Here is a 16,311-nt window from a genome sequence, read left to right on the forward strand (position 1 = left end):
AGGCATCCCAATTATATTTTATAATAAGCACATCTTTATACTAAACCTTAGATCAGCTAATTGGGAAATTTTGCTACACTCGGAGAACTGTTTAGGACAAAATGTCAAATAACAGAGGCCGAGACGAAAAGTGTTCTTTTCTAATTCTAATTAAAAAGGGAAAAAATATTAGAAAGTAAAGATTTGTGAAAATCACTAAGGTGCAGTTGTTTGAATATTCAGAAGAATTAATTATAGGATTTGAATTCTAGCTATGAGAATGAAGTCTTCTTTAATAAAGAATGATTTCTTCTCGAAGTAAAACTTCTTTCACTCAGTGTGAATTCAGATTAATCAAGTCTCAAAATGAGTATCAGACGCCGTGTATAGCTAAATATAATAGATACTTAGTTGATAAGAACAAAAAAGGTCTCCTCTAAAATAGACTGTATAAATGAGTAGTAGACAAATAGTACCTAAATACTCATTTCACTTTACGAACTTCAAACTTTATCTCATTGAGGCCCCAATTCTTTTACCTAGTCCATTAGTCCTATCAAGAAGAAAGAATTTTATTTCAACAAACATAGAAATTGAGCAGTATTAACTGTACATGTCATTAGAGAGTGATTTTGTATGAGTAGTTTGCACTATTCATTATTAGGGAGTGTAATAAATAGTTCTAATGACATTTGTAGTAGGCGTTTGGACATACGATTTGAAACCATGAGATGAAATCAACGTTTGGACATGCATTTCATCTCTGGTTTCAAACCATGGTTTGAAATCCCAGATCATCCAAAAAAGCATGATTTGGGGTTTCAAACCATGATTTCAAAATTTTTAAATATAAAATTTGATCCATAAGTTTATATTTTGTAAAAAAAAAAAAAAAGACCCATAAGTTGGTAGATATTTTTAACAATTACTCCCACCAACCATTTACAAACCTTTATTTATGTCTACCATGTGGGAGGATTATATTAAAAGGTAGTCACATTAGTATTCATGTTAACTTTTCGTTTTTATTAAACTAAAATTTGATCAATTGATGTTGTATTTTTTAAAAAGGCCTTCTAGTAGCGTATTAATTTTGTTATAAACTATGACTTGCTCATTTGGTAAGATTGTATAAGAATTGAGAATATTTTGTTAGTTTTCTCAACTTGTGGGAGTTTTTATGTTTATAAAAAAAATACAACTTAAGAAATTTAAATTGCATGTCCATACATGATTTTAAATCATAATTTCATCTCATCATTCAAACCATAATTTTAAACTATATCCAAACGGCTCCTTAGTAATCCATCCAATGACATGGATGGTCACAAGCACATGGGATGAAAACTGTGAAGTGGGGTCAAATCCATAACATTGTGTTGAGAATTTGGAATATTCGTTAGATTTGGGTAAAAATTTTGAATGCACATATTCCAAAATTGTACCGTAAGAGAGCATTGGCAAAATATAAAACCCACCATCAAAGATTATCGTGGGATAGTAAATTTTCCTTCGTTCTTAATTATAAGGTATCAAATCTTAAAAAATGAAATCATCTTAAATAGAAATACTTAACCCCAAAATAAAATATCGAACATGAATTCTAATTAATTAAGTCCCAAAACAGATACATGAAGAAGAAAAAGAAACGGAAGTTGAATTTGCAAAATTTCTTTTTGGCAAAAACAACTCAAACCATTAGAATTTGCAAAAATTGGATAGAAAACTGCAAACTTTTCTTTCGAAACTTCTCAAATACATGCCACCTTAAATTCATAGCTGTGAAAAATAAATTTGCATTTAATGAAGAATAAAAAGACTTTATTAATAACCAACTACACCAAAATGTTTGGACTCAATAGGTTGCAGTAAAAGAAGATAAATTAATATCCGTTATAATCGATCAAATGATTTCAGTACGTTTTTAACTTTATGCACTTTCAGCATATACAGTTTGAATCCCTTCTTGAAAATTAAGATAAATCTAAAATAATTTCCATTTTAGGAATAACTACTCAAAAAGTTGAACCTTTTGTATTTATCCGTTTACAATAATGGAACTCCAAGTGTTAGTGTGGTCCTCTCAGTCCAAAGTTCAAATATAGTCCTTTCTTCAACTGCCAACCCCACTTCTCCACTCCCTATGTTTTTTTCTTTTTAATTTAAATTATTCAGTATTTTAATATCTATTTTCAACAAGAAACATCAATTCTGCCCTTTATAGTTTGATTTTTGAATTTGTTTAGAAATGTCATTTACTCATTAATGTATGCTTGGATTGGACGAAATTAGAGGAAAAATATGTGGAATAATAGGAAGGTGGACGAAGAAAGAAAATGATATCGTATCAGATTAATTTTAAACAAAATATGATACGATTAACTAATCCGTCATTGGCTATGTCCTCAAAGTAAGAACTACAACTTGGAATAGACCAAAGGCGGATTTAAGATTCGAACTTTATCAGTTTGAGTAAGAAATATATTTATTAAAGTAAAATCATTACACATATACTGGTGCGAAACAAATTTACAGATCCAGATAGATCTATAACTTGTACACTATAAGTCCGTCCCAGGGAAAATATGTCAACAAAAACATTTTTTTTTGGGTCTTGAACAATTTTGGTCACTAAGAGGCAGTTGACAATATAGTAAAGCACATCTATAGACATACGTAAGTTATTATAGTTGTGGTCTTCATCTGTTACCAATTTTCTCACACACGACTTTAATTTCCTCAACAACCAAAGAAAAGAAAATAAACGAAAAGGCAATGTGATTGAGATAATTAGTTGCTAAACATGTGCCTAGTCGTAGATTAATTAAGTAAATAGGCATGTATTTATGAAATATCTGACCTTTCAATTTCATTTTCTTAATTCGGAAAAAAAGAGGAGGTGAGGTTGTTTTGTTGGGAAATTGCATGCTCAACAAGTCAGAGAAGTCTTAAAAAAGGTAGTTAATTAGTACTTATCAGAGTTAGGTTATTTCCTAATCTTTAAATCCTAGTTAATGTTTTTCTAGTATTAGGATTAGACTTAAAACCAGTTTATATGGATCGTTTATGTTATTTTTGCTAAAACAAGATTAGACTTAAATCTCTCCTATGTAGTACCAAATTACCCATTATGCTCGGTTTCTGTCAATTTGGACCTTTTTGTTTTTGGCCGTTATGCATTTTGTACTCGCAATTCACTTCGATTAATTTGAATTTGTGTTGGTAAGCTCACTAAAGGAGCAAAGTGTTCCGATCAAGAAGAAATATTTTTTCAGGTCTCGAATATCAGGTTGTCTGGTTAAGGGTGACTAAATGTCAACCATCCCATTGTCAAGAAGATCTATATGTAGCTTCTTAATCTTTCTACTAACAATATGGAACTTTGTTAGCACATCTAACAATATCTCATCACCTTCTTTGACATTTCCAAGTAGAGTCTCATGAGAGCTGCAGATACACATAAACTTTTCTTCAGAATTTATTATTTATTGATCACTCAATCTACATGTTACCATGATATGTGAGGGCCATGACGGAAGACAAAGTGATGAGATAGGGTCGAGAACATTATTGGCATGAGATAGGGTCGAGAACATTATTGGCATATTCTTTAGATAGGCTAACAAACAATCGAAGAATTAACACTACAGAAAAAAAAAACGAAAAAAAAAAGTAATTTGCAGAGGTTGAAAGTTGCAATTCGCGGAGGTTCTAGCCTTCACTAATTGCTTGAGGAGGCTAAAACCCCTGCAAATTACAATTTTCAACCTCTACAAATTATTTTTTTTTCTTTTTTTTTTTCTCGTAGTTAAGAGATACATATGACATCCCAGGCAAATTCCTCATAACGAAGAGAGGGAAAAGTCATGAAATGTCAAAAGGCATAACAACAAAATTTACATAGAACAAACGATATTCTGGGATCGATATGGAGTAACACAAGCAATAAAACATTCAGATAGTTAACTTGTACTGGATTCCTTAAATTTCATTAGTTGTCTTTCGTTTTTCATATTCTTTAGTTAAGTCGATAAGCTACAATATTGTCCAAGGGTAACTATCAGTTGCTCAAGATCCATTAAACTTTTACAATCTAAATTGGTCTTAGTGATTACGTGTTTCTAATTTTCCAATATCATATTTATAATTTGACTCCAAACGAGCAAAATTTAGTAGCATGGATACGATCATGGTACTAAGTTCCCTTAAGATTGTACAACTAGAAAGTACAAACTATCTAGAGAAAGAAACTGAACAATATTTGTTGAATTAATGCCATCTGGTTGACAATTTGGTACTACTTTGTACTACATTGGCAGTCACCAAGAAGATAATGTAAGATTGAGAGAAGCAACAGTTGAGTGTTCCTTTCACTAATCCTTCAAATTGATTGGTTTTTAATTTGGTTAGTTGGTTCATCAATTAAATATCCAAGTTTATATATTTAAAATCAATTCTTTAATTTATGTTATCAACTTCGGTGCATTTTTTTACAGTAACCACTAAATCAACTTTGCATCAGCAGTCCATTTCCCTTGCCAAAAATCAAGCACAAGTAAAGGAGCAAGTAGGAAATTCAAAACTTGCAATTAATCTTGCTGTTTAAGTTAATCAACAAATGAACTTGACTATGATCCTCTAACTGCAAAATAAATACCAACTTGATTAGGTTGCAACGATATTAATTTCTTTCTCAAGGTTACTCTAAGAGAAATACTTAAATACCACTCGAGCTATTGCCTATTCTTCCGGAATGTATCCTCCTTGATCCTTTTTATATAACGTTATTGACTGCTCAGTCTATTAGGTTTGATCGTTTTTAAACCATGACTAGCCCATCAATGGAACCAAGTATACACTCCCGTACTCTAAGCATTGTATTAGTAATTCCATATAATTGGGTAATAATTACAGCAAATTAATCTGTATAATCTTAAATGGTTTGAATGCTGGCGTAGTCACATAGAGTGAATGGTGGGCAGTTGAACATTCTTTATCGAAAAATTATAATGTATCTATAGGTTAAAAAAAATACGCATATATTCTAAACCTTAAACATCCTTAATGAAATCTTGACTTCGCCATTGAACCTTATTATACTCGATATGTTCCTCAAAATCCGATTTGGGCAGATGCTTTCTCCAGCTAAAGAAAAATCCTTGACAACCGCACCATATGAAATTGAGCGAAGTTTGGTTGTACGCCTAATTTTAATTGTAATGTAGGGAAATAGAGATAACAGCAAGTTAGGGTTTGACAAGAAGTTAAAAAGAAAAGTTAAAAACAAGAATACGAATTTGTTAGTGAATGTTTTCTCTTAAGGTTAGTTGGGTTGTTGAGAAAATAAGTAAAGAGCATATGGTATTATGGTCTAGAGATTTCAACCACTTTCAACTTTTAAGATAGCTAAACAGATAAATTTATCCCTGTTTCTAACCAATAGTCATTTCTTAAATGGAATCTCACTCTCTTTTAGTCTCAGCAACTTATAATTTCAATTGAAAAGCATTTAAAACATAAATTGAAGTTAGTTGTAGTTTCAGTTTAATACACATTCTTGGTGACATTTCTTGAATTTAACGTTGGCAAGTTGAGTGATTTCAATGGGAAAACTTACCAAATAAGGCATCATCTGTCTCTAGACCCATACACACAAAATTGACCAAAGAAACTGTATCCAAACTACAAAGAAATCTATTTAATTATTTTTGTCTAAAAGGAGTAAAACCTCATCCGTGATGTACTTTTGCAAATAGAATCCTAAGATCAAGTGCATTGGTATACATGGACTAAGAAAACATAGATTGAGAATGAAATTATAACATAACTTTAGGTTGTAATAGGGAAAAAAATGATACTAGATTAGAAAGAGTGGGTAGATTAAAACGACTATTCACTAATACCCACCCCAAAACGGTAATAAGTATTGACATATGCTTAATCAAGAAAAAACAACAAAATATTGACATAATGCTTAATCAAGAAACTACACATAGATGGGGACTCTTATACAGAGTGTAGTAAAACCTTTTATTTTGGTAAAACAGGCTAAGCAAGGTAATTTTTAATGTGCTTGACAATTTATAGCCAAATGACTTGAAAATCAAATAACCCCGAAAATAAGCCATTTGATTTTAGATGTTTGGAACTTCAATTATTGGAGAATGAGCAGGAGAAAAGTAGTCCTCCGTTTAAGATGTTCTATCTACTACATTGATCAGTAGAGGGTAAGAATTGACTCTTTTGTTACAAACCAAAAAAATCAGGTCCATTTGTTGTTGACCCTCTACTGTGTCCTTTGGTTTTGGAATAAAATTCACAAATAGCCACTTTTCAGCCCCGAGAAATAATCAAATTATCATGAAGTTAAAATTTCACAGGCAAAACTCCGGAATATTGTCATGGAGTTTCAACTGTAAAATTTCAAACTCCATGACAATGACTATCTTTCAATTATAAATCTGAAAAACAACTAGCCCGAACTATTACTACTTGGGCTATTGTTTTCAACGGATAGTTTAGTAGTTAGATGTCACAACTCGAATTTTAATGTCACAATTTAAATTGCAGTGGCCTTTACCACAGAGCTGGATTGTTAGATTCCACAACAAAAATATGAACACGCACGGATTCAGATAATTGTTCAAGTTCTCTTTCTTTCCTTTCACATGATTGTAGCTTTGGTAGAACAATCCCTCACACGCAAATTTTGCCTTGTAATTCAAAAATCCTGTTCAACAACGTGGAAGAAGTAATGTATTTATGACCTAAAAGCCTTGGTTCAGAATGCTGAGAGATCAAACAATATGTCGATGATATGACAAAAAACAACACAACCATAGAAGTTCTAACATGGTTGGCCATCAAGAAAAGAAAATATGACGTTTTATAGACAGATTGTTTGAACAACTATGCTTCGGTCAAGCACCTAAAACCTTCCAGTACCTCAAAGTATCAAACTGTTTATGATCATGCAGTTCGTTATAGACTTACATCATACATTTTTTGGCTTTATGAATACCAAACATTGAATTTTTCAGCAAGTGCTTACGCCAAGCACGAAAGCTAATTGCAAAGTACTATACCGACAGCGTAGCTCTACCCTTTCAACTTCGTGAAATCTTCTGTAAGGTGCTGCAATTGTTTCTTTGATCAAAAGGAGAAAATGAAGCCTCTATTCCAAAAGTTCTAGGAGTACTTAAACAAACAATCAGCTAACTTCAGCTTAATAATGTGCAAGGACCTTCCAAGCCATTTCTAAACCGGGGTTCAACAAAGTAGCATCTCAGGATCATAACACAGGCCACACAACATACTGGTCTTTCATTTTTTACTTTTCCTGATAATGGTGGTGCCCAGACCAGCTTGAACGCACCTCAATTATTCTAATGTATACCAGCTTCCTCCCATTAACATAGATCCTAAGTACTCTTATCTACCAAAACTTAGGCATATGAAAGTAATCACCTAGCATGTCTCAGCTGGATTTGAACCTTAGTCTCCCACAATTTTATCCCACTTTATTGAATGCTATGTCACGCCCTTAGGCACAACAAAGATGTCGTACGGAGACAAAGCATAAGGAGTCATGTAAATTTCAGAAAGGAGCAAAAAAAATGATAGATTGATAGCAAATAGCTATGTCTCATACAAACCCAGAAAATACCGTAAAGGCATTGAGGAAGTAAAAAGAAATCACTGAATGCAAGCATTATTTGGTAGGTCCGCAAGGAGGTGAAATGGAAAAAGAAAAAAAAAAAAAAAAAAGGAACAGCTTCGGTACATAATATAAATATTTCAATAGGTAGACGTTCCACGCGAACAAAACATGGTGGAACTAAAGACGGCAGTCATGCATACTAAATGATAGCTTGGCCTCATCAACTTCACTCTTTGCCATCGGCAGCCCGAAGGGAGCCCAATTCAACCGGAGCTTGTGTTCCCACAACTTTGGATGACCCATAAGCGGACACATCGCCACCCTTCAACTTCTCTTTCTCAATTTGTTCCTTGATCCAGAAATATGTAATTCTCAACCCATCCTGAAAATCATTTGGAACAGAGACATTAGAAGTGCGTGACATACAATAACAAACACCAAAGGATGATTAAATGTTCTAACTTGATACCTTTAATCTCATACTAGGGGCCCACCCAAGCTTTTCCTTGATGAGAGTGTTGTCAGAGTTTCGACCACGCACACCCTCTGGTCCAGGGATGTGATGGATAGGAAGGTTCTTGCCATCAAAGCTGAGGACTATCTCTGCCATCTCATTCATGCTTACCATCTCATCACTTCCGATGTTCACAGGCTCTCTAAAGTCTGATTTTGTTAACCTGAATAGGAATAAATTTGTTTGAGCAACGGAAGTGCATCTCCAAAACAAAGTATAGCCAATTTCCGTCTGCTAAACCTACACCAAGCAGGACTAATGATGTCCTGAAGGCCCATTTCTTTCTAGTGAAGCATCGGAGCCAAACAAAGGTGTATTAGATGAATATTTTTATTTTAACAGACCGTTGCCCAAACTATGCCAAAATCCTTTTTTTTTTTTTTTTTTTTTTTTTTTTAATATCCATGATCTCTGCGGTGTCACAAGTCCAAGCCCACAACAGATAAGAGGCACTCAGATTCCTTTCTGTTCTCTTCTCAATACTTTTACAAAATTTGGTTCACATGAGGGTTTTCTTTATTGGGCGCCATTCGTATTGCATATGCATACCTTCCATCACGGATACATTGCCTGAAAAGAACTAGTATTGTATTTCACTTTTCTTTCTCGGCCTGAGGTTTTCTAGGGGAAGGAAGTGCCTCCGAGAAAAGTGTCGGGGGGTGGTCAAATCCATATAGATTAAAACTTTGAGTCATAAGCATTCTCAACTAAACTCCAGTTGAGAAATCTTATTTAGAGTTCCACGTACCTCAAAACACCTTCAACACATTCATCAATGAAGGTGAAAGATCGAGTTTGCTTTCCATCTCCCCACATTTCGAATTTGTCAGTGGAAGTGAGGGCTTTTCTACAAAAAGCTGCTGGTGCTTTCTCGCGTCCACCTATAGTTTTTAAACAAAAAGTTGATCACTTCATAAAAAAATAATCAATGACAATGGAACATGTAATATGCTTGTGTCATATTACCTTTCCATGTTCCAAATGGACCGTAAATGTTATGGAAACGTCCAATGCGACATTCAATTCCAAAGTCCTTGTTGTAGTGCTTACATAACTCCTCTGTTGCCAGCTTTTCTAAGCCGTAAGCATCTTGAGGCTAAGACAAAAATAGAAATTGTCATCAATGCTGCAGATAATCAAATTCCAAATACAGATAAGGCTTATCAATTTAAGGTACAAACCTCAGCAGGCCAAGCATCAGCCTCCTTTAAGCTCACGTTGGTTTCCAACTGCTTAAATTCAGGGTAGATGCATGCACTGGATGCATAAAAGAACCTGTAACCAAACATTTGAAAGGTCAATTTCTGGAAACAGTACTATTTCTTAGCTGCTATAACTCAACAAAAGGGATGAATACAGAAAATCAAAAACAGCTAAAAGGAAGAAGACAGCTCTATGGCGGCATTCATTGACGGAATAAATATACTTGATATATTATATTAGGAGACCAAGAGCTGGAGGAATCAACAAAATGAAAAATGTGCTTGTTTAGCCAGATATTTCAGTCTATTCCTGCAAGGCCCAAGACCTTGAGGTCACAGGTTGAAATTCCGTCTCCACAACATCTTGTTTTTGCGTCATAAAGGACCATAACTGCAGATTGTGATGCTCCTAGAGAGACTTGTCATAACATTTTGCTTTATTTTATATATATTAGAAAAGGCTTACGGACGTACAAAAGTTGGCAGTAAGTGCAGAAGGAAGAGATAGAACTCCCACAGAAGGAAAGGAGTACGACAAATAGTAACAACTTTGTCATGTTTCTGTACATGAGATCTACCACAACAAATTGATATCAGTAGACTCATCTAGAATTATGAACAACTAATTATATTTGTGTGTATAAATACTATTATTTTCTTTTCCTCTCAGGTCATTTCAGCGTGTTTTAAGCACTGAATTTAGATGGCAACATTATCTCCGCATCTTCCCACCTATTTAAGGTAAGTACTTCATCGTTTAAGAATGAAGGAACGCCAAATGAAGGTTTTCCATAAAAAGTGTTGCAAGTGATATATCCATAAGTTCATGTAACCCTTTCATCCTAAAAATAAAAGAACATATCAAATAAAACCAGAGACGGATCCAGGATTTGAAGTTTGTGGGTTCCTACCGCGACCTCATGGTTGTACATATTTAGTAAATTTTTAAATATATTTACATGGTCTACGCATGAGTCATTGGGTCCCCGTGAACCCGTATGCCGTGTTCTAAATCCGCCACTAAGTAAAACCAGTAGCCCTTGAATATTGCATAGCTGCCTTGCATTAGAACACAAGTCTAAACACTAAACAATACTCCCTTGTAAAGCAGGAGAGATTGGCTAACCTCTTAATACCGTTGATTCTTGAAGCCTCCATCATGTTAAAGCTGATCATAGTGTTGTTATACATGATCACTGAGTGGTTGGACTGAATGAAGCCCATACCTCCCATATCAGCAGCGAGATTGAACACATGATCAACTCCTTTTGTGACTTTCAAACAGTTATCCATAACCCTAAGATCAACAAGATGGAACTCATGACAGAACATGTCCTCAGACATGTGCTCATTCTTCTTCCAGTCGGAAGCAATAACGTAATGCCCCTCCGTCTTCAGACGCCTTGCAATGTGTGAGGCTATGAATCCACCAGCTCCCGTAATAGAGATTCGAAGCTTCTCTGAAGGCCAGTAGGGTTCCCGCTCAAGGTTTTCATATGTGTATTCTCCATATTTGGTTTCGACAGAAGTTCCCATTCTGTGCATAGCATACCACCATTAAAAGGAAAATGTGAGGAATTGTACTAGCCCAAAAAGAGGCGAAGCTCGAGTCTAAATGCATTAAATAGCCACATGCCAGAATAAAACTCACTAGATCATCAAAATATTTGTAACACAAGGGACAACATAAGTGAATCTCCATGTGGTTAATACAGAAATAACAAGTCTAAAGACATACTGGAATCAAGAATGAGGACAAACTAAGTGTAAAGCACAGAAAGGAATATCAAGAATGATTTTTTTTATCTAATATACTATGAATTACATCAAAAAAATTGCAAATTTGTCCCTGTCCTATTCGACATTGCTCAACTTTGTCATCCGTTATACTCCGATCTAATTCTACCCCGTCGTCAGAAAAAAGACTCGTTATCAACCTTGACCCCTAACGGAGCTCCAACATAAGGACAATTTTAAACCATAGTCAAACATGAGGAGTAAATTAGACCTTTTTTCTCGGATAATTTGAACACGTGGAGTTCACCCCTAATACTGTTGGAGCTCCAACATAAGGACAATTTTAAACCATAGTCAAACATTGAGGAGTAAACTGGAACTTTTTTCTCGGATAATTTGAACACGTGAAGTTTACCCCTAATCACGTTGGAGCTCCATTAATGCCAAATGACAAATACGAGACAATTTGCTAACAACAAAGACATGAATGCACATTTGGCAAAATTGAGTCATTGTGAATAGTACATGGGCAAATTTGAACCTCCCACAAACAGGGAAAGAAATATGGATACTAGTAAGACCTCTCCATCTCAGCCACTTAAACAAAATACAAAACTACACAACAAAACTAAAAGATTCACTTTTCATAAGGAAAATAAAAAAGATTCACTTAACAAAGACATATTCACATCACAGCATTAAGACATGTATGCAGAAAGACCAGGGAAATCAATAAACATAACTAAAACTAATACCTTAGTTCAAACCCTTGATAAATTAAGCATTAAACAAGACAACAAGTCCACATAAAACACCCAACTTAAACAGAAAATTATATTGAAAACGTGCAGCTAACAAAAACAACCAAAAAAGATTGAATTTTTTCCCAACCAAGAAAAAAAGAGAACAAAAAGCATACTAAAACCTCAAATCCAAAAGAAGAAAAGCAACCCACACAAGTTATTAATGAATCAAATCACATTAATAGCAACTTAAAACCAAGAAATGAAAAATACAGATTCAAAGAGAAAAAAAGAGAGCAAAATACCTTGAAAAAATTGGATTTTTTGAGGGTCTTGAAGGAGATGGCAAAACTGAATAATGATAAGGGGCTATGTATTTTTTTTCTTTTTTTTTCTTTTGTTGTGATAATAGATCTGTACTTTATAACAGCCTAAACAAATTCCAAGATTGGCATAGTAGGCAATATATTTATGTGGACAGAATTTATGGAAACATTAAAGGGTTGTGTCTTATCTGGAATTTATAACACATAAATAGAGTCAGTTTGAACAATCATCATTGTAATCCATTTTGATTGGTCTGTTCTCTGTAATAATATTAAGCCTTGAAAACTTTCCATCACTTGCCCATTTCCAAATGGTCCCTTTCACGTACCACCCCTAGATAGATTTTCCTTTTTGCAAAAAAAAAAAAAAAAATTGATATTCAAAATTTAATTGTATGACTAATTCGAATTCGTATTGTGTAATTTTTTTCATGGATTACCCAAATAAACATAGTAATTCGTGGAATGGGAGTATTCTAGAGTTATAGTAGAAAAAGTTTCATCATCTCGCCGTACTCCAACGTTGATTTTTTTATTTGTTAAGTAAAAGAGAACTACGCAGAAACAATTTAACTTAAACTTAAATTAGTATTTATTCTTTAATTTCTTAAAAATAAAATTACATATTCAAAAATTATATAAAAATACTATGTATAAGTAATTACAATTTTTAAAATGCATGAAATGAATGTAACAAAATATTATTTAAAAATAAATAAATTAATTATTCCAAGCAGTTATGGTACCATAAAAATGAAAGAGACCGAGTAGATTGAAACATGTTTAGTTCAAATGATTAAGAGCCCGTTTGGATTGACTTATAAGTTGGTCAACCAGCTTACAAGCCATTTTGTAACTTATTTGGGTGCTTGGTAAAATAGAATACAGCTTAAATCAAGTTAAAAAGTGCTTAAAATAAGCCTAAACCAAGAAGTTGCTCAACCCAACTTTTTTTTTTCGGCTTAAAAGCCATTTTGATTTGACCAACAACTTTACCCTTTTATCCCTTATATTTTCTATTAATTCCAATATTACCCTTACTTCTAAAAATCCTTTAAGCACTTTTATCCAAACACGTAACTGCTTATTTATAAAATAACTTTCGGCACTTAAAAATACTTTAAGCACTTACGCTTAAAAGTCACTTTTTTTCGGTTAATCCAAACGGCCTCTAAGATCAACCGATTAGCATCTTTTGACAACTATCTCTGTTCCTACAGGGCACAATCTTTCTAAAATAATACTAATAAACACATTACAAAGGGAAAAAGGTAAATATAACAATAATAATAAAAAGATATGAACCCTATCCATTTTTTTTGAATTGAAGAAGAAAAAAAAGAACTTTCTTAACAAGCTTTAAGTTTCTTCCAATGTTAGAGTTACGTTAACAAAGCTCTTAGCATAAAACAAAAATTAATTTGTGATATATATTAGGAGTAATATTATATGATTGGTGAGTTGGTGACCAAATAAAATATAATCAATCACGTCATCTGTCCTAATAGTATTTGACTGATCAAGCTGGGATTAGCATATTGATTTGACTTGTTTCATAGTTGTTGTGGAAATCTTTTAGATAAGTAATTGAATTCTTGAAAGTTGTTATATCCATTATTCTAAATCATCATAGTAAAATAGAAATTATTGTACTTTTTATATGATAGTGGGAGTTGGTGTATAAGGTAATGCATTATGCATTTAACTTTTTGTCTCAGTCTGCATGTGGAACCCTAAATATAATACTTGCATAAAAATGTTTACAAATCACTTAATAATTAAAAGTATTAGACATAAAATCTGAAAAAAAAAAAAAAAGGACATCAGCAAAGAGAACCTATTTAACTCTTCATGTGGTGGTGATCTCATATGAACTTGGGACGTAAAATTATGGGAAAAGGGTCAAATTTACCCTCCAAGTATAGTTTATAGTTTAAATTTGTCCTCTGTCAAAGTTTGGGATCAAATTTGCCCTCCAAGTATGGTTTATAGTTTAAATTTGCCCTCCATTAAAGTTTGGGATCAAATTTGCCCTCTTCGTCGAAGTTTGGGATCAAATTTGCCCTTCCTATTGTGATACTTGATAAATTGCCTTATATGGATGGAAGTCGACTGACTTCACAACCCAAAAAATTAGCCACGACGGATCTACATAGCTCCAAGTAGACTCCCAAACTCAATTCTCTTTTTACCCGTTTCCCAATCCCAATTCTCTTAACGCGTCTAGCCTGCTGGCCGACACTAAGGCACACGTAGTAATGTGAAAAGCGAGTTTTAATCGCATCGAGGTACACACGTAATGCATAAAATAGAGGCATGTAAGAAAAATTGCAAAGAAGAACAACAAATGTTTAATACGACCAAGGATTCGTTGTTCTCTCCAAACATAGAATTATCGACCAAAGAAAATTTCTTGAACATGACATCTATCTTAGGTGAACTTGATGGAGCTAACTTAACTCATTGTTGTCGTCTCCCCGTCGAAGCTCTCAAAAACTATTTCAAGAGAACCGAAAATGGATTTTCAAAGCCGAACCGCACAAATTTATTTTGTTGTCTTGTTATCACTTTTGCGGGATCATAACTTTTCCGACCTTACTTTAGATATGCGTTTAGGAATGTATTTCGAGAAAAATGTTTTCCTACGTTCGTAAATGCTCTGAAGAGTTCATGAAGAAACCTTCACCATGACAAAACAAATATTGCAGGGGCACTTTTTTTTACCAAAAGAGAATTGGGATTGGGAGACTACGTGGAGCTTATGTGGATCCAACGTAGCTAACTTTTTGTGTTGTGAACTCTAAGTCAGACTTTCATCCATATAAGGGTAAATTTATCAAGTATCTTAACGGGGAGGGCAAATTTGATCCCAAACTTTGACAGAGAGGGCAAATTTGATCCCAAACTTTGATGGAGGACAAATTTAAACTATAAATCATACTTGGAGGGTAAATTTGACCCTTTTCCCTAAAATTATAGACAAAGTCATTATGTACCATTTACTTGACTTTTTGACAAAATATTACATTAATCCAATAAATTTGATTTGCTTTATGAATTGTAAATTATAGTTAAACTACTATCTGTCGACTTGTATCACATACTTTAAGATGCATTTTAATAAAATTATTTAATAACTCTATTGGTGCGAACACTTTTCTTTTGCAACAATAATTAATTAGCTATTATTTAATAACTCTGTAATTACGATTGTTTAAATCAAAAACGGTAAAGTGTTCTAAAAATTTTACAAATTAGAGTTGCAAGTAGAAAAGAGCTCATGGTAGGGTAGTTGCAATCAAAGAAGTAGATGTGAAAGTTTTTTAGCCAAACCCGCGTTTTCACATGGATATCAATTCCTTATAAGTAGGAGTTTTTCTTTTCAAGACAGCCAATAAACCATTAGATACAGAGCTGATTCTGATTCTTCTTTGTATTTTTCAGCTATTTTTTATTTAGTTTGTTTATTTAATTTTTTTCCTTTTGTCGTAATTCGTATGGAATAATGGAATCATGATTTGATTCCTCCAATAATTGGAGACAAAAAGCAAGGACTACTATTTTGGAAAAGAATTGCAAAAGGTGTTGGAAAGGAATCAAGGATCATATGAAATTAAATGCAGTCAATAAAAATAAAAATATTGCTAGCATTGATATTTTCCGAAGTACACAGAAAGCCGCCTGTAGGACCGTTATATAGGACAGTTGAAAAATATAAAACATTTAACGTTTGGTCATTTTTTAATCGACTTTAGATTTACATGAATGAAGTTGAAAATCCGGATTTATAGTTTGCCAACAATAATTACAATAAGTTAAACACTATAGAAATTGAATGTACTTAAATAACACGTATAAAATCCTTCATAGCCCAAATTTGTTTGTATGCGGGGCTTGATAGTATGTAATGGTGTTTCAATTTGCAAATTGGTGTTTGTTGTATTTAGAACACAATTTTAACTTGAGCTTGAATTTATTTTTTCAAGTAGAAATATTAGTTTGAAGTTGTATTTTAAGTAAAGTGTTTCAGATCTTCAACTTCCACTCACAAATTTTAAAACTTTGACAATTCTTTTTTTAAAAAGAAAGAACTATCACTCCCCAAACATAAATTTAGCCGCCGTTTGAAATGTAATTAAAAGATAATGCA

At 33.3% G+C, this 16,311-nt stretch overlaps 1 protein-coding gene across 1 annotated transcript; it reads right to left on the reverse strand.

The window, feature by feature from the left end:
* Positions 1-7,574: 7,574 nt before the first annotated feature.
* LOC132062151 (GDP-mannose 3,5-epimerase 2) lies at positions 7,575-12,398 on the reverse strand. Its single transcript, XM_059454806.1, has 7 exons — positions 12,141-12,398; positions 10,482-10,892; positions 9,335-9,428; positions 9,120-9,249; positions 8,902-9,034; positions 8,109-8,316; positions 7,575-8,021 (listed from the first exon to the last, which is right to left on the reverse strand). The coding sequence occupies exons 2-7, from the start codon at positions 10,889-10,891 to the stop codon at positions 7,866-7,868; spliced, it is 1,131 nt and encodes a 376-aa protein (XP_059310789.1). The 5' UTR covers position 10,892; positions 12,141-12,398; the 3' UTR covers positions 7,575-7,865.
* Positions 12,399-16,311: the final 3,913 nt, after the last annotated feature.

The sequence above is a fragment of the Lycium ferocissimum genome, chromosome 1 (assembly GCF_029784015.1).
Source record: "Lycium ferocissimum isolate CSIRO_LF1 chromosome 1, AGI_CSIRO_Lferr_CH_V1, whole genome shotgun sequence".
NCBI classification, from domain to species: Eukaryota; Viridiplantae; Streptophyta; class Magnoliopsida; order Solanales; family Solanaceae; genus Lycium; species Lycium ferocissimum.

Coding starts and splice junctions, on each gene's coding strand:
- LOC132062151 (XM_059454806.1), bottom strand. CDS start 10,891: ATGGGAACTTCTGTCGAAACCAAATATGGAGAATACACATATGAAAAC. Junction 9,250..9,334: donor CTGATGCTTGGCCTGCTGAG/GTTTGTACCTTA, acceptor TTTTTGTCTTAG/CCTCAAGATGCTTACGGCTT. Junction 9,035..9,119: donor TCCATTTGGAACATGGAAAG/GTAATATGACAC, acceptor TAAAAACTATAG/GTGGACGCGAGAAAGCACCA.